At 44.0% G+C, this 20,576-nt stretch overlaps 1 protein-coding gene across 1 annotated transcript; it reads right to left on the minus strand.

Annotated features, from left to right (window-relative positions):
* Positions 1 to 1,362: 1,362 nt before the first annotated feature.
* LOC133347169 (rho GTPase-activating protein 11A-like) lies at positions 1,363 to 18,869 on the minus strand. The gene is given in 14 exon segments (XM_061559209.1): positions 1,363 to 3,972; positions 3,975 to 4,706; positions 5,814 to 5,970; positions 6,607 to 6,712; positions 6,897 to 7,074; positions 7,917 to 8,014; positions 8,328 to 8,421; positions 8,561 to 8,629; positions 9,898 to 10,089; positions 10,224 to 10,393; positions 11,726 to 11,979; positions 12,551 to 12,647; positions 14,666 to 14,739; positions 18,632 to 18,869. Coding segments are annotated over 14 exon segments (3,372 nt in total). The 5' UTR covers positions 18,740 to 18,869; the 3' UTR covers positions 1,363 to 2,929.
* Between the last annotated feature and the right edge of the window lie 1,707 nt (positions 18,870 to 20,576).

Consider the following 20,576-nt stretch of genomic DNA (forward strand, 5'->3'; position numbering starts at 1 on the left):
TAAATACTGCCAACACAAATGTCCGTTGCACTTCTTTAAAAAGTACAAGCACGAAAAAGCGGTGACCACTAGTTTATCGGCATAACTGGGTTTGCTGCTTCTATACAGATTAACTACGTAAACTTCCTAACGAATCGGCTTCACGATTATACCAAATCCAGTTTTGCAGACATTAGTTTAGATTTCCTGGACGAATAAGACGACTATTCTATATGAATGTGGCACCTACCATGCGTCATTCATGTCTCTTTTTAAAGTTGATTGCGCACCTGAATCGCAGACTTTTGCTCACAAGGAGATACAAAAAACATTCAGTCGAAACCTTGCATCAGTGCCTCCCACCCTTTTTGATTTGTACCCCCCAATCAAGCCCTTTTCCCCACCCGACTTCCCCACGGAACTGTTATAGTTCAATTAAGCGTTTCGTTGCTGCAATGTGGAAGCTTATGTTTCCTGCACAAATTGATAATTTCTCCTGCACGGTTTCAATTCCGTAGCCTGAACATTCACCGAGACACTTTCGGGCTTGGCGACCCGTGGGGCTGACAACCGCTACCTTATAAATTGCACAACACACGTATTCTTGTTTAACAAGTGGTCAGATAACACAAACTAGATTCCATTGCCTGGAATTATTTTACTCCGACAAAACTGATTTTCATCAGTACTGTCGTGTTGCATTACACTGTGACGGGAATATAGATACATCAATGAACCTGGTATGGTAACATCAATGGTTGAACGTATTTAATGAATTATTCAATATACCGCATCTTGAAGGGCTACTGTGCCATGCTGGCACCTGCGCAACATGTCGGAATGCACACTTGTAATCACTTATGCAGCAATCCACCCAAATCGCAAGTAATTGCCTAGGTGTCCGCTTGAGCAAGTGCAGAGACAGTTCATATTTGATAGTCAAGTGGAGGAGAGTTAAGCTGGGTCATGTAAACAGATATTGTTCCATACCCCGCGTGTGCACACATTCACAGCGTATTATTTGAATGCGAACTTTGAGGGTTTTTTTTTAAACAAATCTCAAGACTTAACAGATCACGCGTGATTTTTTTTTACATTCCTGAAATGGATATATTCAGGAAATTTGAAAAATGTTTAACTTTCATCAGCTATGCAGTTATCTATTCTTCCAAGAAACAGGCTCTCATTTCAATATGCAATCTTAAACAGCCATAATTGAATGGCACATTTAGAGATTTGTGTACCCAGCTGAACCTAATAATATTCAGTTTAAAAGCCTGGCATGCAGTGGTAAAAAAAAAAACCCACCACAGTATTATATAAATATAGCCCAAGACAATGTTTAACTAAACGCTTTTAGAAACGCAACACCACAGCGCTGTATCATTTCCCCGGATGTTTATTGGAACTTTCTTATGTTTCTTACAAAGTTAATAAAAAAAAATGCAAAGCCATCCCCGCACACTCCTCCAAACTATTTCACTCAGATATGCGGAGTGGCTTTCAATGTTATACCCAAGAGCCTAAACGTTTTATTTGAATTACAATGTTAATTTCAAGTCCATGCTACAAATTGCTTGTTATTCTAGAGTATATTAATACTCAAAACTTGAGAACAATACATGTCAAAGCTCATACATCTTTATGCACTCAATTAATGACACAGCCACATGGAAACGCCTGAATCAACTTCAGTGCAGTTAACTTCAGAATTACAAATGTCCGGAACAAACGTATGCATATCATGAATGTAATAGGGTGCTTAAAACCGCAAATAGACTGAAGAATTTCAAGTAGACCTGCACACAAGGGTGTGATTATTTAAGATGTTACGCAATTGTTCAACACCGACACATTGGCACACACCCAACTAGCACCCAACGAGAGCATTGTACATGAACCTAATTGTCAGCAGTCGTCATTGGAGAAATAAACGAACACGTGGTAAATTACATTAAAAAGGCATACAACTTGGCCCATACAATTCCTATTCATGCCTCTTAAAAGGTACATGCCTCGGTGTATTGCTTAAGGAAATTACGAAATACACAATTTTGCAATACATTGTGTCATTTAGTAGGCAAAGCATCACTAATCAAAGGAATAATTACTAAAGTGTCATGCACCAGCTCTTAAAATTAAATACAGTGAATTCCAAGTTTCTACCTAAACCCATGAAGTGAATCACAAACATCCCCCCCAACCATATATGGAAAAGAAAACTGCATTCATTTATATCAGAAGATCAACTCTGGCTTGTAGTAATGTTGTAGAAGCTACATGCACAACGAATGAATGTATGAAATACAATCAAGAATATGTTACAGGATTTAGTTTTTAACAAAACTGGTTTAATTACAGCGTACATTCACCGGGAAGTCGTTTTTAATCACTTAAACCAATTTGGCAAACTAGAAAATTGAAATGACAGATCACTTTATTTTAGGATGTATCATTTCTAATCTGGTACATTCTATAAATGAAAAAATAAATCGTTACACTAAAGGGGCCTTCAAAGAAAAGGACATGGGCAGGAAGGTAGATGCAACGATAACAAAATGTTTCGATGGTGACGATAACAGCAAATCTGACAATGGGTGCCCCTCCACACTTTCACAGCAAAAAATAAAATCACACAAAGCTTGTGCTTTATCTCACTGCATTATATAGCATTTTTGCAGTGACAGCAAGACTAAACATTAAACCATTATTTTCTTTATTGCATGCCTTTTTTTATCAGACTAGCTCATTACAAACAGTAACAGTCATGGCTCAGTTGTGGTTGCAATCTTATCACGAGGCCTTTCAAGGGTTTTCCCACAGCGTGTTGTTGGTCTACAAATTCGTGTCTTGATGGCAAGCATGATCAAAACAAAGGCCGGCAGATAACTGCCTAACGAGGAGCAACTCGTAAAACGCTGCCCAATTAACTGCCCAGCAACACGGCAGACTACAGATCCCATGCCATGTGAGTGGTGAGGAGTCGTTGTGGAACGACCGGGCGCCTCGGTGTGCCGCGGGAGGGCCTCTTCTCCCGCTGAGATGCCCGGCGTGTCACAGACCCGCGTCGCCCAGGCCGCAGCGTCGGGGAAGCCTTGGGAGTGTCGGCCGCTGGCTCGGTGTGGGGGCGGCACCGGCCACGCTTGCCCGACGACTTGGTGCTGGAAGGCTGGTTGGTGAGGTTAACCAAGGCGAGCCCGACTGGGGTGCAGGGACTTCCATTTGTTGACTGCGTCTTCAATTGGCCCTGCTTGCTGGCTGACCTCAGCCAGTGAGCCGCTCCGCTTTTTGGAATAAATGTTTCGCTGCCCTGACCTTTTTCGGTCGCACCATGTGCGCGCGCTGTTTTCGTGGCTGCCTGCGTGCTGGAACGCTCGAGCTGGTGTCTTGTCGTTTTGAAGAGTGACTCACCAAGTGGTGAAACGATATTTTGAGTCTTGGGCTTTTGGACTGCTGGAAGCCCCACTTTAACGGGGTCTCTCTTTGCACTTTCTCCCCGACTGTTTGTTTCCAATATGGAAATTATTTGCTTGACATGCTGCCGCTTGGCTGTAGGTACAACGGCTAAAGGCGCTGCTGTGACTCTCGGCCGAGAGAATTGTTCTTTTCCTTTGAGGTCGTTAAACTTGCGGATGCGATCTGCGACACTGGATACATTTGCTACACTGGCGATTACACCACTCTCCTGCCCGGACTGCAAGCTAACAACGACACTAGTTCCAGACTTAAGGAGGCGTTTAGCCTGTCGGCATTTTTTTCCAGTGTAACACAAAGAGATACCTTCCAACTTAGAGCCAAGTTCGGACAAGGGACTTTTTTCTAGGCATTCGATGGATGCTGCACCTTGTCCACCAGCCAATGAGATTTCTGCTTCAGTCGAGACTCCTGTGCTGCTCTCTGAAATGTGCAAATGGCATTCACTCAGCTGCTCAGAATGCGCAGCACCGAGATCCTCATGCACACCGCATTCCCTCAACGGTTGCCGAGGCTCTTATCCTCCTCTGCACCTAATATATCGACACTCTCATTAATGGCTCTACGCAACTCCACCTGTTTGTATTCTTCATAACTCATGTTACTCATTGCAGTATGCACATTATCCTCACTTTTACCATTGCACTTTTCTCCACCCTCACCTTCCTCTGTCACTTTCACACATTCACTCTTACCATCAGCTAACGTTCCACATACATCCGAGCTACTTTCCATCGCTCTCGCCGTCATTAATTCTCCAGCTTGAAATACAGTCTGGCTTGAAATACAGTCTGGGCTATGGACAGCTGTTGTATTTTCATTACCGCACGACACTGTAACCGAACTGCTGATGCCTGCATCCCTGCATCTCGGCGTGAACGTGCTGGTAGACAAAACCTGTGGTGTGTCCTGAATGAGCATGGACAGGATTTCGGCAGACTCGCAGAAGGCTCGAAATGCCTGGCTGTTCGCCTGGTCGGCGGTACGGTCCGGGAGCTCAGGCATCTCGGGGGAATCTCGTGCCGTGGAGGAGAGGCGCCCAGATCGCCTGGCATCTGGGAAGCATGGCGGCTTCCCGGTGACGAGCGCAGGTGCCGACCGGGCCGCGCAAAGGGGGGTGGTGGTGTCTATTTGGGCCTGTTTCACATCGGCCAGGTCTGCGTCGGACACGCTGCCCTGCATGGGACCGGAGATGACTTCACGTATGTTGGGCCGCCCGAGCACCTCCTCAGAGCTGCACAACGACCGCGGACCTGCAAGCATACGACAGATTTGGCACATGACCGTCAAGAGTAGCCCGTGACATTATACTGCACTTACAAACACTTTGTAACCTTCTCAGCGGAAACATTATTGTATTCCTCAAGGTACAAAATGACAAGATTTCCAGAGGTGATGCAAGTTCAACCTTTGCTTGCCTCAAGCAAAAGCTGTGCCGCGTGGCATGAAGATACCGAGAACAATGCATTTATGCTGCATTAATTGCACAGGAAGAAATGTGGCACTGGCATAAACACCAAGCAAAAATGGTTGATATGAGAAGCCAAGAATCAGCGAAATGAATTTGATGGATAGTCAAATGATACTAGGAAGCCCTAACAAGCCAATTTCTAATCAGCCAAAAACTAAAGCCGCCTATATACATACCACATTTACAGTTCCATGTCTTGCTTGTTGATCTCCTCCACTATATTATACGACCAAAAATAGGTAACATCACAACTTATGCACGATTGAGCAAATAGTTTTAAGCAACTGCAGCATCACATCATGATTCAGTGCGACATCTCTTACGTAGCCACAGGGAGGCTCGGTAAACCATCACATCACGTTTGTAGGTGTGGAAAAGTAAACAATTTTTATTTTACCAGGTAAGGCCCACTGAGCTATATAGCGCTTTTTCAGAAGCAACCCAAACACAACGAAGTGGCTTAATATGTGAAAATTTATAGCAGTCAAATACTCCCAACGCATGTTTCTAAATTAAGCCGCATGCTGTAACATCAGCTATGTCAGTTCATCGAGCAGATTCTACAAAAGAGATTTCAATATTCTGGAATGAGAATTAAAACATAACATAAAAAAATAACAGCATATGAACAAACACTAACCCAATGTTGCTACATCAGGAGTCTGTGTTAGAAATATATCCAGAAATGTCTCCCACAGTCGATCCAGTGATCGAACACCCTTGTTTTCAGTGGCCGGCTCGATCAGTCAGACATCTGTACAATCTATTTTGATTCCTCTTAGTGTCACTTTTAAATCTAATTTGACAATTTAGCAAACATGAGGCACACCCTTCTCCCCTCCTGCCACCTTCCCCCCCCCCCCCATCGTGTGCTGCGGCCCGGCTGTACCGGCGTGTTTGCGGAGGGAGCTGCGTGTGCGTGGCGTGGTCATGTCGCCGACTGGGACGTTGGGCTGCCCATCCGTGCAATCGCGTCGGGCGGCCAGGGCCTCCGACCGCACGGGTGCGTCCCTCTCCGCTGCCGGGCCCTCATCGCTGCCCGCGCTCTGACGGGGAACACACGGCACACACCCCGTCCACACTCCACCCCTCACCTCGCTAGATCCTGCACACAACCTCTGCCCTCGCTGAATAAATGGGCTTCTCACAATTTACGTCCCCACAGTTGCAGCTCATTTAGTTACTATATTGATAATGTTTAGTAATTGAGACAATGTATGACTTCAGGAGTATATAGCATAATTTTATTTGAATAATCGAAATTGCAAATATATCCAGTGTTTAGTTTAATGTCCAACTTGAATTTTTTTTTACAGTTAATTGACCATTCAGTGCTTATAATTACTGACGTTTAAGTTAGGATATGAACGGTTATGGCTGAGGTGTTTGCTGCCTCACCCAATGACCCCCTCACATCCGCTTCTATGATGCGGTGATTGTGTACCATCATCGGTGGTAATCCTGAGTGTACAAGCATTATTAATTATTGTTATTAGTTTTCTTTATGTAAATGATACCACTAGTTTACCGAAATAGTTTTGTTCGTTTGATCATAATTTCTGCTTATAACTCGAAAACTAAAACACATGACATGGATGGATAATATAATTCACAAAAAAAGGGAATGTTCCAATAAAAAGCAAATCTACAACTACCATTGGTGTAAAAACTACCGTGCTCACATGGTCACTGCTCGACTTCAGAAGGTTCAAGCGCATCCGTAGAGACTTGCGTATCTTTTCATTCCTCGCTGGAGGTGGGAGGTCTTGCTTTTCCACTTCCACACTGCTATAATCCAACGGAGTGATCACAGAGAGAGACACCCTTTAATATATGACATAGAACCTAAATCTTGCGACAATACCCCTTAGGGAAGGGAAAGAAAATATCAGCCTGAGTTACAACACAAACAGCAAATGTAGGCTGCATCGCAATATCAGAGCGCCACAGCGAGGACAGGTACTCGGCACACCTGCTTGGGGCCTTCTTGTCGGACAACCTTGGCTGCTTGCGACGGCGTCCGGTCGACAGGGTGAGGCGCAGACGCGAGCGCTTGAGCAGCGACGGCGTGGAGGGGGTCCCCCCCCCTCCGTTGGTGCGCTCGCTGGGAGTGGTGGCACGCTCCCTCTGCCAGCCTGGGGTGTCATCCACTGCAGAGCCACAGAACGGTCACATGTTAAACGTCACTCTTTTGGCAACAATCACCGCCCAAGAACCGTGGTGGATTTTAAAGCACCATTTCATTGACTATTCAACTCTCCTCGATAAATTGCCAATTGCCATTGATCCTGGCCACCTCTGGATTGTATCCATGTAGATAGTCAGGACGGAACCACGTGGCCATATGACTGTTTCCAACACACACCACCTTGTAAATAAAGGTCCAGCCATTAAATCAGGCATCACATCATACACATCTGGGCCCATTCTGCAACTGTCTACTGCTCAGCTCCAGCTTTGCAGAACAGACCACAGGACACAGCCATTAAGTAAGGTTTGTCATGGAAACAAAACGTGACAATGAATTACTACTTCAGTACGCCGGTGTGTTGGAGAGTAAACCCACAACATTTACAATTTCAGTACAACTTTTCACTGGTGACTACAACCAGCTTCATCAGGCGATTTACCAGAATTGTGAAGAAGTGTCCCTGTTCCTGGTCTGAAATAGAGCCTATGAGGTACTAAGATCAGAGATGGGTTAATGTAAATAGTGTTGGTTTACTCTCCAACACACCGGTGTGCTGAAGTAGTGAACAATTGGAAAGTTTTGTCTACGTGACAAACCTTACTAATTCGCTGTGTCGGGTGGTGGTGGGTTTACGAGACATTTATAACCCACAATAACCTTTATTATTAATAATTTTGGTCGCGAAAGCCTGCGTTTTAAACTTTTCGGGAACAGGTTCATACTATTTCAACGATGTACGTGGTTAACAAAGCAAGGCTGTGAAGGAATGCAGGAGCACAACGACAAGGGCAGGCAGCACACCTCTGCCGCTGTGCAAGCTGCTCCACACCACAGGTGTAGAGGTGGCACTGTATTGCTGCGAGAGTCCCTCCTCCAAGCTGATCGGGTTCATTGCTCTCCTGGCCACGTGTGGCACAGCCCAGACATCATCAGACAACAACCATTACAGTAGCATAAGGTTAGCAAACACACAGGTGCTCTTATAACAATAGGCTAAGTTTCCAGCACAAACACGCACAGTGATTTTTACCTGTAAGGTCTATTTATATACGTAAGCACTGGTTAGAAATGTGTCTCACCACGATATTTAGTTTTTATACATTTTACCGTGATGCTCATCTTCTGCTCCGTCAGTCTACATCAATTGTGCATAAATGTAGCGACACTCCTCTACATTACTTTATGAGATTGAAATATGATGTTAAAGAAAACCTTTTTTTTCCAGAAGAGTCCAGGTCATCCAAAGAGTCCTGAGATGCCTTCCTTTTCGGCTTAGATGAGCGCGGCATCTGGGGAGTTGTGATATCTGACAACAGGCAGGATTGTTTTTTTTAATTGCATAGTTTCTGCACTCTGCAATGCCATTGAAACAACTTGTAACATCATGATATGTATCGTAATCATTCGTGGCATTATTGGCGGCCACTTTTGTTTTAAAGGCATACCTTCGGGCTGTGGAGTCATTAGGCCACCCCTCCCCGACCTCAGGCGTCCAATGGCCCCACTCACCACATCTGATGAGTAAAGGACAGAGTGTGTCACCGTAATGCTGCCGCTTTCCTGGCAGGCATCATCGACCAGCACCGACAATTAAAAGCCGCTCTCTCGATAGCCTGCTCGACCGAATCAACGTCACCACAAGAATGCACGCAGGTCGAAGTACGTTTTACTGCACAGAGTGCCATACAAACTGAGTGACGAAAGCTCTCAAGCCCACACGCTGTGTGTACAGAAACCGGCTGAGTTAATACTTACGGCGTAAATTAGGTTAGTCAATAATGGAATGGCGTATTCTTTGTCAACCATTTAACTATATATTTATTTTGTTTTGCATACGACTAAAAATAATGGTAATATATTTTTAAAATCCTGTGATATTTTAATGTGCTCTAGTAGACTCCATTATCCACATGCGTTTATCCGATTTGCGGATAAACCGCGCATTGAGATTAAAATATTGTTATTCTTGACAATGTTTATTACAAGTCACATGCTTAAACCGACCAAATATGTGCTCCGGTTAATCCCGAAATCCACGTGATCACCTCTACAGTACAGTCGTTGCATATCTTTACAACAGTGGGTGGAGTTTGATTGATTTTGATTGGTGTGGCTCTACTATCCACTTAGTGGGCAGTCTTCTGCGCAGGAGCAGGAAAGTGTTATCACTGAGCACGTGCATTGTTTGGTCAATCGTTAGTTTTGGCATAGAAATCTGCAGAAAATAGCTATTTTTGGATTATCCGAAATTTTGAATTATCTGCGGCCATCATTATCACGGATAATAGGGTCTACTGTACTTGCTAACAATGCAACCTTTTGTTATACACATTACTCTTGTTAATGTTTTGTGTTCTATTAATTTGAATAAGGAGACCCATGAAAATAACAGTATCTGAATCATTATTTAGACTGGAGGAATCTGATGAGCGATGAAGCTCTTTTTCAAAAATGTCAAGTATGGGCGGGTCAGTAAGTTACAACAGCAAACAATACAAAAAACGGAGTGCAAAATAGATAAAAATAGATAAAAAGGTAAGCAAGTCACTAAATGTAAATAACTAAAAATTTACACGCAGTACGTCCCATTTATCAAGGTTGGGAAAGGCAGCAAAAACGATAACAAAACAGACCCAGACCACACCAAGATAACACACAGTCTCAATAAAATGGCACAACCATTTAACTATCGATACACATTTACAAGTCCATAAACAAAGTGGAAGGTTGACTTGTAATTAATACATCACACACACACACCAATGCACACACACACACATACATCTCTTCAAGAAAGGAGGCCCCCGAAGTAGCCTTGTCTGACCGTTGAAGCTACGCCGTCGGCAGCTCCTCTTCACCGAGCGCTGCTCGTCTCCCCCAGAGTTGAGGGGCGTCTCACTGGTCCCCCCGCTCTCGCCGCCCCGGTCGCCACCCAGGCAGGGCCCGTCTGCCGCCACCAGCCTGCTCACATGTCCTGTGACACCACGCACGGTAAACATGTCACCACACATCTAAAACTCTGGACAGGCTACGCTAATCTGCACATGCCCCATAGTGAAAACGTGACGACAAATGCACATTTGCGGGCAGGCACGTACGCAGCCTTACCTATGTCCTTGGCGTGCAAGATGAGTGTTTGCACCACCATGGCCTGCAGTCTCAGCTGCTTCTCGGTGCTGCTCGATACCTTCTCAGCCTTACTCCCAGAGCCAGAGTGCATCAGGTTGGGAGCAAACACCACGGCGAGGTTTGCAACATCCATACGATTCTCATCAGAGCTACAGGAAAACAGAATAACCCCACAATTGCATTAACACAGTGACGCTTGTTAACAAGTGAGCTCAGAAGCTGTTCGGAGTCAGTGTAACATTTAACAACATTGAGACTACCACCAGTCTTCAGGTGTATAACCAATTATTACAAAACAAGTGGTTATGTATTTTATGTCCGGTTACAATTACCGTGACTAAAGCTGTTGAAATATTGTGAATCACTTTAAGTGACATTTTCTCTTTTCAAAGTTATCCCTATCTAGATAAACAACTATTTGTCATAACTTCCAACAACAAAAAATAATCATTACTATCACAAAACAAATAAAATATCATAAAATAACAATTGATATAAAAGTGCACAGTTTTTCATAACAGCTGGTTTGCCTTTGATGTACTGTAGTGGGAAACCATCACACACTTATCGATTGAGCCAAATGCTTTCACAAAGTACAGGCAGTCCTCAACTTAATTACGAACGCCCGACTTGCGAACACCCGTACTTATGAATCAAAATATAAATCAAAACATTGACTTAAAAAGCGAACCTGCAATTGTGAAATGTAACCGCGGAACTATTTTGTTCAGAGGAGCAATCCTCCGTGAGAGGTAATGAGTTGACCCCGCGCTGGGACTGAATGTTTGCATGTGTGTGCGTGCACGGACATGTGTGTGCGAAAGTGTGTGGGGATCAACACCAGTGACTTTTATCTGAATGTGACTTTGGCCTCCCACCGTAGGTCGACTCAGCCTCAAATGAGTACCTAGTGCAGTGTGTAAACATTGCCACTGGGGAGACAAAAGCAGCCGGGCGTGGTGCTGGCCACTCATCCCCTCGTGTGCCGTGCCGGCCTTCATAGGCGCTGCTCGTTAACAGCACTTGCCACAACAGCCTGTTAAGGTTACATGGGGAACCGTTGTCGTGTGTGTGTCCGAGAGTGCACGTGTGCCGTGTGTGTGCAATTGTGGTGACTCATTGCCCCCTTTTGAATAAAAGCTAGCATCAGGACTCAAGTTTAGTGAAAAAAAAACTGTTTTTCTATTAATGTTACTTTATTGAACGTTTCGTTTACTATAAATATTTTTTTTTACAGTGTTACATGCAAATGTACAATATTTATTTTTAATTATGAGTTTAACAATGCTACCCTTTTTGTTGAACTGTAACACATTTCATAACACTGACTGTATGGGCATTTAAAGAGAGTGTATTATTGTGTTCCAAATTACAAACCGTTTGACTTACGAACGGCTCTCAGGAACACATTAGGTTTCTAACCCGAGCACTGCCTGTACTTGCAAAAACACCCATTCTAGTAGACCAAGCCACTCTCGTACCGGTGCGCAATGTGCTTGAGGAAGGCCATGAGGTAGCGCAGCACTTGCACGTTGGAAGGTGGCAGCAGGCAGGTGAGAAGCAGCGTGGCGTGCAACCGTGCTACTTCCTCCAGCTGCTGGGCGCGGTAGAAGACGTCGTGCAGCTCGCGCGTTATCAGCGGTTCTGGCAGCTCGCGGAAGAACTGCTTGAGAAGCCCAGCCACGTCGCAGGCGGGCGCCGCACACACGCTTGCCTCCCCGCACTGGATCCTCTCCTGCAGCGGAGAGAACAAAGGGAGTCTCGTTAGGTACCGCGAGCTTACGTATTTCCAGCAGCTGCCAGTGGACCAGTGGCATAGTATAGTTGACAAGGACCCTGGTAGACAGAGCGATATAGTGGCCCCTGTCGAATTCCACCACCCCACCCCACTGTCTTGGCTCCATTGGCCAGGGGCCACGGTACACTTTCACTGCATGCGTTTTATAGCTACATCATTGCAGTCGACCTCTATACAAGGATAGAAGGAAATACATTTTCATCACTGCCTTTTCATGTTGAGGTGTTAATATTTGGCAACTAGTCATGGACCAGAAATATATTATGCAATAAATAAAATTAGTATTGACTGAAAAGTGGGAAAAGCAAGCAAGAATGTAAGGTCGTGTTTTATAAAGCATCATTTTGGATACCCTTTCGAAAGAGAAATTCAAGTGCCAATTGGTGCACTGTGCAGCATTCTGACTAACCAACAGTGTTCAGAAATTATGTGAACGCGGCCATGTTGGGCTCAACTATCACACGGGTGGTGAGAATGCAGGTCCATGCAGCGTGCTGCTGGAGGTCACCTTGAGCTCCTTCATGCGGGAGAAGGAGCCCGACTTGCGGAAGAGGCCCTCGGTGCTGGCATGCTGCTGCAGGTACTGGCAGGCCTCCACCACAAAGCTATGGCACAGGAAGCATGAGACATGGGACATGAGACAGCACCACCCAATGCTGACCATTATTACTCATCAACTTGACAAGCAAGGCGATGATCGGTGTCTGCGATGTAAGTGCACTGGGCCTCTGGCTATGATCCATAATAGGAGTTCTAAGGAGGGGTCATGACCCACAGCATTGCCTTATTATTACATTTTCAGTAAATAGGCAGTGTTGTGAAATAGAAGACTACTTATGCGTGGGCTGTGCTTTTTACACAACTAAGAGTACCCTTTAAGTTTTTCAAATATGTTTTAATATGTACATGCATGGCACTCTTCCTAACCGACTGTTGGTTTTACGGCCTCTCCACGTCATGCGGGCCATGGGGTTTTTATGAGCACACTTCACTTTACTGACAAGTGGGGGTTGTTGAAGGCAGGGAGCATATATGCGAGAGCATAGTAGAGTACAATAGATTTTGCTGCACTGCCCTCTGTTGCCCACACTGTGGTATGTTTGCAGAAATTTATTTTTCAATCAAAATTATAATTTTTGTATATGTAAAAATGTGTATCGCCACTGGCAGAGCCAGTGGGGGGGTGAGGTGGCACGTGCCCCCCCAATGATCCGATCGAAATTCCTAATTTCGATCGGATCATTGGGGCTTATTAGTAATACATCGGCATTTTGCGACCCCCACTGCCACTGTGTAGCATATTATTACGTGCCAGGGACTCTATGAGATGATAGGACAATAGTCTGAGTCCATAATTAGCAATAAGTAACGGAAAAGCAGTTATAAGTGGCTCAGAATTGTGCGCAGTTGCGTATACAGTACACAACTTCCCTGAAGGCATTCACCTTCAGCGAGCGCGATGCCGATCACACGGTTCGAATTCGACCCTCGATCGATGGCTGCGCCATCGCCGCACACGCGGCGAATAAAAAGCAAGGGACAAGTCCTTACTTACTAACAACTCCGAATCATTTTTCATTGCTGGAGGGGTTGCCCCCCCTACCAGAAAATCCTGGCTCCGCCATTGTGTATCGCACATACATACAGTATAGTATAATAGATTGTGATATCGTCAAATTGCTCCGTGCAAAATAAGTACTTTTGCGCCAACCATGGTAATCGGAGACCAAGTAGCAAAAAAATCTTGATACTGCATTGGCTGTGGTACACAAAGCTAAATTAACAAATACATATGACAAAACACAATTTCTATTACACTGCACTAACAGGGGGAAAATATTAAAGGTTAAAAGGTCCATTGTTATACCCGTTTTACTTTTAGGCTCGAGTTATTGGTGAATGTGTTGAGTTTTTCGTTATTCGACCTCGTTGCAAATTATCTATCAGTATTATGTTCTTGGGTCTTTCGGTAAAGTCACGTAGATAGGTTAAAAGAAAATAACAAAAATAACAAAAAAACAACGACGTTTCGATCGCAACACAATCGTCATGACGATTGTGTTGCGATCGAAACCTCGTAGCTTTTTGTTATTTTCTTTGAACCTATCTATGTGACTTTACTGAAAGACCCAAGAATATTAACTCCTGCAGTTACGAAAGCTTTAAGTCAAGATTCAGTATTATGTTGTCAACTGTTTTAATAGGAAATGAAAAAAAATTTCAATTGAAACATCACAAATGTTTACGATGCAAAAAAGAGCTAAACTAATTAAGCTTCGACTTGAATGCACAGTAATTATTGTGTTATTATGAATACACCACGGAAAATATGTGCAAGAGAGAGCATTAAAACACACCTTCCACCACTTTAAAATAAAGCATGATTTGTGACTCACACAGTGGCAGTCACAAACATGAATGGGCCACCACATGCACCCCACAGCACCCCACTAGCAGACAAACATATCCGTCTGCCCTGGAGTTACTTATGCAAATGTAACAGAAAACACTGCCGAAACCGTCCAAACGCCTTGGCTGCCGAGAGTGAACGAGGCCTGAATAACGATTCATGGAACACATGACCATTTTGAAGTGAAAACTTGGCTTAGTGTAATCACCGTACTTCGGCACGGCTGCATGGTCTTCATCGATTCGATGCAGTGATAGAGGGCTTCCAAACACAGTCCAAGTCTTGTCCTAAAAAATGCAAATAAACATAATTGTAATCTCCAGACACACCAATGCTGTCACTAAGAGCTTTGTGCAAGCAGAGCCCAGAGAACATTGATTTTGATGGTGTCACAGTGGGATAAAAACCCGTCAACGTTTACAGACATTTGGCATTAGCCTGAGGGCGTGCATAACGATCAGTATAGCCAGAACAGAGCAAAAATGTATGAATGTACATTGTCAAAATGCTGATGGATGAGGGCCTCTTCATGCCATGCAGGTCGTGGGTGATATTTGAACATACATCACCACCGTGGTCAGTGCGGTTGGTGAAGGTGGGGCACATCAATGTAGGGGCATAGTACAGTACAACAGTGGATGTTGTGGGTGCCCCCTGTTCACAAATTAGCCCCAAAGCAGTCTATAACACCTGTTGTGGATGGTGGTCTCTCGTGCAAGCAGAATCCTCCAACCTGATTAGCTTCTAAAATCTGGTGATGTTAGGCATATTAATAGTTTTTAAACCAGTGGCATAATTTTATTTATACTAACTTTGCTTACTGGATTTCGTAAGAAGCCTTGAGTGATAATCATTACCGACGAAAACAAAAGTTATAAAACTTTTTCCTAAAGGGACCTATCCAGTATGTATAGGCAACTCCTTTGCTATGTTTTCCAAGAATGCAGGATTCATGTGGTCAAAATGATGGCTAAATATAATTAACAGCGCTCAACAACACATAACTTGTACCATGGTGTGTACATAGCTTGCAGTCAACAAAGTGGTTACTGATGTATGAAAAATTGAATGTGCCATTCTAAATTCTAAGCTGTCATCAGGCTGGTAATTTACAGGCACCAGACATGAAGGTGCTAAAATCCTGGAACTGTTAATTTTTACAATGAGGTGACAATAGCAAGATGACGTTAACATATGGCTTCGAAATAAATTCCCCAAGGAACCCAGATGCTCATTCACTCCAACCTAACATCTCAAACTTTACTATGTCTCATCATTTAGAATGCAGCCAAACGACCACTTCGGCAAACAATTGCTGATAGGTGAGCGATTTGTTTATTTTCAATACAGGGAATGATTGAATACATTTGACAGGAGGAAAAGCAATCCGACCTCAATAACTCAATAGTCCAACTGGAATATACTCAAAGCAAGAAGGGAAAATAAATGCTTTACAATTTTAAGGATTTTGTCAATCCACTGCTCGATGAAGACCCCCCCCCCCCATGCCACCAAACTGATCAAGGCAAGGCCGTAGCCATGGAGTCAACATTGGGGGGAACCAAATCTTCTAGGGGCTCTGGGGGTCCCAACCCAGAAAAATATCTAAATTTTAAAACTAATTTCCAGCCATTTCCTGCCTAAAATATTATAAAAATTCACTAACACGTGGGATGGACTTTTTATTTATTTTTTACAATAATGTCTAATAGTGTATTGTATTACATTGCTCTGTTTTTACTTTTTACAATTTATTGTTTCAATGTATCTAATGTTTGAGATTAGGGATTAATAAAGTACAACCATAACCACAATCATATAAACAGCAATCTATGCATTGATTTATATGAAGACAAGTCCAGATATTTGGGCCAAGGTTTATCAAATTGTTGTATTTTATTTGCATAGCATAGCAATTATTATTACTTTTAATATTTTTATAGCAATATATTAGCAGGGGACATTTTGAACATATTTGAATATTGGGGGGGGATGTGTCCTCGCACAATATATAATAATTACGGCCTTGTATCAAGGACAGGGTCAGATATCACTCGCCCCTGTTGTTAGCTGTGCCTGGGATTCAAACTCGACTACACGGCAGCCCTCCTGCCACGAGAGGCGGTGAAATACATCACATTCCAAAAAATAAAATCATAACAAACAATTGAATCACGAGGGTGGAAGGTCATCATACTCCTCCTAGTTTTACTTTAACAAATATTTGATCTGCACCCTTTACACACTACGTGGAAATCTCACACCTTCCCATCCCCATCAACAACATATGGTGTCTCCCTGAGCTCAAAGTTGAAAAGCTAGTAAAACATATAACATACCCAATCCTATATGTACCTTTGGCGGTAAACCTTTACAGCTGCAAAAGTTCATCGTAACGATTTGGAAGAAAAAATGTTCAAGCCAAATTCCAAAAACAAGTCCAGACCACGTATGATACACGTCCGGGCACAAACGGCTGGGACAGGCCATCCAACCTGATGTCCAGAACCCTCACACCCCATTGGTAATGAGCAACAATGTGGTGTTTAGAGGCGAGCAACAGCTTGAGACCAAGTGTGAGAAAACGTCATGGGCTACAGCGGCAGAATACTGTTTTCCTTTCCATTGGACAGTAACTATCTTTTGATATTATGAACATGGTTATCATTATCAGCCTTGATCAATCCACTGCTGGATGAAGGTGTCCTCAAGCTACTATCACCTCTCACAGCCCTGTCATATGTAACAAGCCACCAACAAACATACACTGAGCAGGGCGATCAATTTATATATATACCCGACTGAAATAAAATAGTAAATTAACTTGTATTTAAAAGCCTTTACGTATCACCCACTCATCTGACACATTAACTATTTGAACTCATCTGTAAGATAAGATAAAACCATCGCTTTCACAGTATTCAATGGCCTGTTAAGAAACGAGGGTTATTGTAAATGTATAAATGGTACACTGTATTTTGACAGTATTTATGACTTGCACTTACACACAAGCAATGAAGCACATGCACGCAATATAGCTCAACACCTCATAATATACTACAGTATTTAGGTTTGACTTGTACGTTATCTGTAAATGCAATGCGTATTGCTTTACATGTATATATTTGGGTATAATGAAGCGTACCCTTTTTTAATTAACGTATGTTATACATCAGTGTCAATGCATTCATGCGTGTTCTACACATGTAACTTGTGTGCCTGTTTTGCACGTAGAAATATGTTTTGTAGCACAAGTTCGTTGTACGTTTGAGTACATGCCCATATGCATAGAGTTCTGCGTTAATCGACCCATGGCACCTGGGTCTGTCCCGTGACCTCCTGCCAGCAGCGAGCCTTCCCCACACGTCACGTGGCCTCAAAGTGCACCTAGCCTGGCACCAAGCACCGTGGTAACTTATGGGCGAACGTGGGATGTTGTGTGCCACGTGTGGTCAATCCACTGGTGGGTGAGGGCCTTGCCCGACCCCCTACGCCGAGAGGGCCCTGGCAGGGGCTATTATTTGACCAACAACAACAACTTACAAACATCTCGGAGGGGAAGACCAGACTTGACTACGATGGTCAATGAGGGGTTGGTGGTGAAGGTGGAGAAGAGCAAAGACGTGGGATAAACGATGAACAGTACAATATTGGAAAACTGATGCACTGCCCTCTGCCGCACAAGAACATCACACACAGATGCTGAATGCAGCAGTAGAAGTACAAGTGTATAGAGTAACTACAGAACAATAGTCAACGTCTTTCGGATATGATCATCTCCATTCGCATCTCTGGGGAAGCCAGTGTTGGAAATTCCACATTCCCATGACGGGGAATACAGCCATGCTGATAAACATAACTCGTGGGGGAGGACCACATAATCAAGAATGTAAGTTAAACCCGAAACGAGCAATGGCAACTTCAAATCTAGATCGAGCAATGGCAACCCTGAGCGAGCCGCGTTGGAAATTCCACATTCCCATGACAGTGCGCGGTCCATCGGTAAACAAATACGAGTGGCGTTCACACTCGCTCGCGACGCCTACCAACATTAAACAAACGTTACACACACACACGCACGAGATTCACTTGGTGAGTTGTTCATTTTAGTATTCGAATGACTGTGTAAATAAAAAGAATAGCAGAGACAGAGAGAGGTGAGGGGGGTGCGCGCATCACCGTGTGACTCTTGACCAGCACCTTGGCTCGGAGCCCGTACGCCTTCAGCCAGTGAACCACGGCCGCCCTGGCGCTCCGCTCCTCGGCTTCGCTCGCGGTCGCCTTCATGGTTCAATGCTTTAGTTTGTGTCGGTGTTGAGAGCCGTAAAATGCCTACGAGGGCAACGCAGCGAGCGCCGTCTCTACGCGCCGCCGCTACCGCCGCCGCCGCCCGCGTGCCGTTTAAAACGAGCGGCCCCTCTCATTGGTCGGAATTTATTTTTCAAAAAAAATTCGATGACGTCAGAGTAACGGCTTCCTCAGGCCACGCCCCCTGCCCCGCTTTCGAGATCAGGCCACGCCCACTAAGCCCCGCCCCTCCACGGACAGGACACGCCCACCCACGTGCGTGGACTTGGAGGGTTTTGAATGGGCAATTGTAATCCAAACAGGACCCTGCGGGGTGGGCTGGTAGGAATAATACTTAGTACCGGTACAGAGATATCGACCGGGTATAGAGGAGTTAAAGAAAAAATGACTGTATTCTAGTGTAACGTTAATTAAAAGTGTTTGTTTTGACAAGAAACGCTGTGAGATTTAAAGACTCGTAGTCTTTCATTTCCAACACCACCCTCAACACCACCCCTCCCACGGACGGACGGACGGACACATTAATCTATTGGTGGTCTGGTCCACTTCGTTCCTACCAGTATAATGATTTTATCTTCTTCTTGGTTCTTTCGGTAAAGTCACGTAGAAGGGAAATAATAAAATAATAAAAATAAAACATAATGAAATACAATTCTCACGACGTTTCGGCCACAACGCAAGCAGCCGTCCTCAGGTGAAGACCAGGTCTGTCGGGGAGACAGCGTCTGAATGTATATACGCTGGAATTATTATCTCCTGGAAGAGCGTTTCATAGCCTGAATGTATATACGCTGTCTCCCCGACATACCTGGTCTTCACCTGAGGACGGCTGCTTGCGTTGTGGCCGAAACGTCGTGAGAATTATTTTATTATGTTTTATTTTTTATTATTTTATTATTTCCCTTCTACGTGACTTTACCGAAAGAACCAAGAAGATGAATCCCTGCAGTCACGAAAGCTTTAAATCGAGATTGTATCTTGATTTGAAGCTTTCGTGAATGCAGGAATGCATACTCTTTTGGTTCTTTCGGTAAAGTCACGTGACTTTACCGAAAGAACTAAAGAGTATGATATTATCTTATATGTATGATATTATCTTCATATCTTAATATAGAGCCTTTAGCCAATGCGCGTTGCAAGGGTTACGAGTGGTACAATGAGGGTAGCTAAAAGTGATTTGGTGAATAGGGATGGGGTATGTGGGGGGGGGGCGGTTAGTTGGTACGGGAATTACGGGGGTACTTTCGGATGGAGGGAATGATGTGCCAGGCAGGAGAGGCGAGTCTTGAGAGAAGGAGCGGAAACTCGACAGGGAGGCTGCTTGCTGCTTCATGTGGAGGAGACGTTTTATAATAATTCCAGTTATATAGCGCTTTTCACCAAGTATCTCAAAGCGCTGTACAGGACACAGCAGCAGACATTCACCATAAACAAAATTATGTGATCCATTTACTAAATGAAATAAAAGTTTAATCATTGGAAGTGTATAAATAGGTTTTAAGACGCATTTTTAAATTGTTCACAGACTCAGAGATCACTGATATCTCATGGAAGAGCGTTTCATAGCCTGGGGACTACACGGGGAAAATCTCGGTCACCCATTGACCGAAACCTTGACCTGGGAATGCAGAGAAGATCTACATCCCCAGATCTTAGGGGCCTTGAGGGGACATGAGTGCAGCATGTCAATGATGTAGGCTGGGGCAAGAAACGTCGTACTTAGATTATAAATGTTATAGATTTACTCTCCAACACACCGGGGTGCTGCACAGTAACGAATTGGCATGTTCCGTTTACGTAACAAACCTTACTAATT

This window comes from Lethenteron reissneri, chromosome 25 (assembly GCF_015708825.2).
Source record: "Lethenteron reissneri isolate LAM-NWPU_2019-01 chromosome 25, ASM1570882v1, whole genome shotgun sequence".
NCBI classification, from domain to species: Eukaryota; Metazoa; Chordata; class Hyperoartia; order Petromyzontiformes; family Petromyzontidae; genus Lethenteron; species Lethenteron reissneri.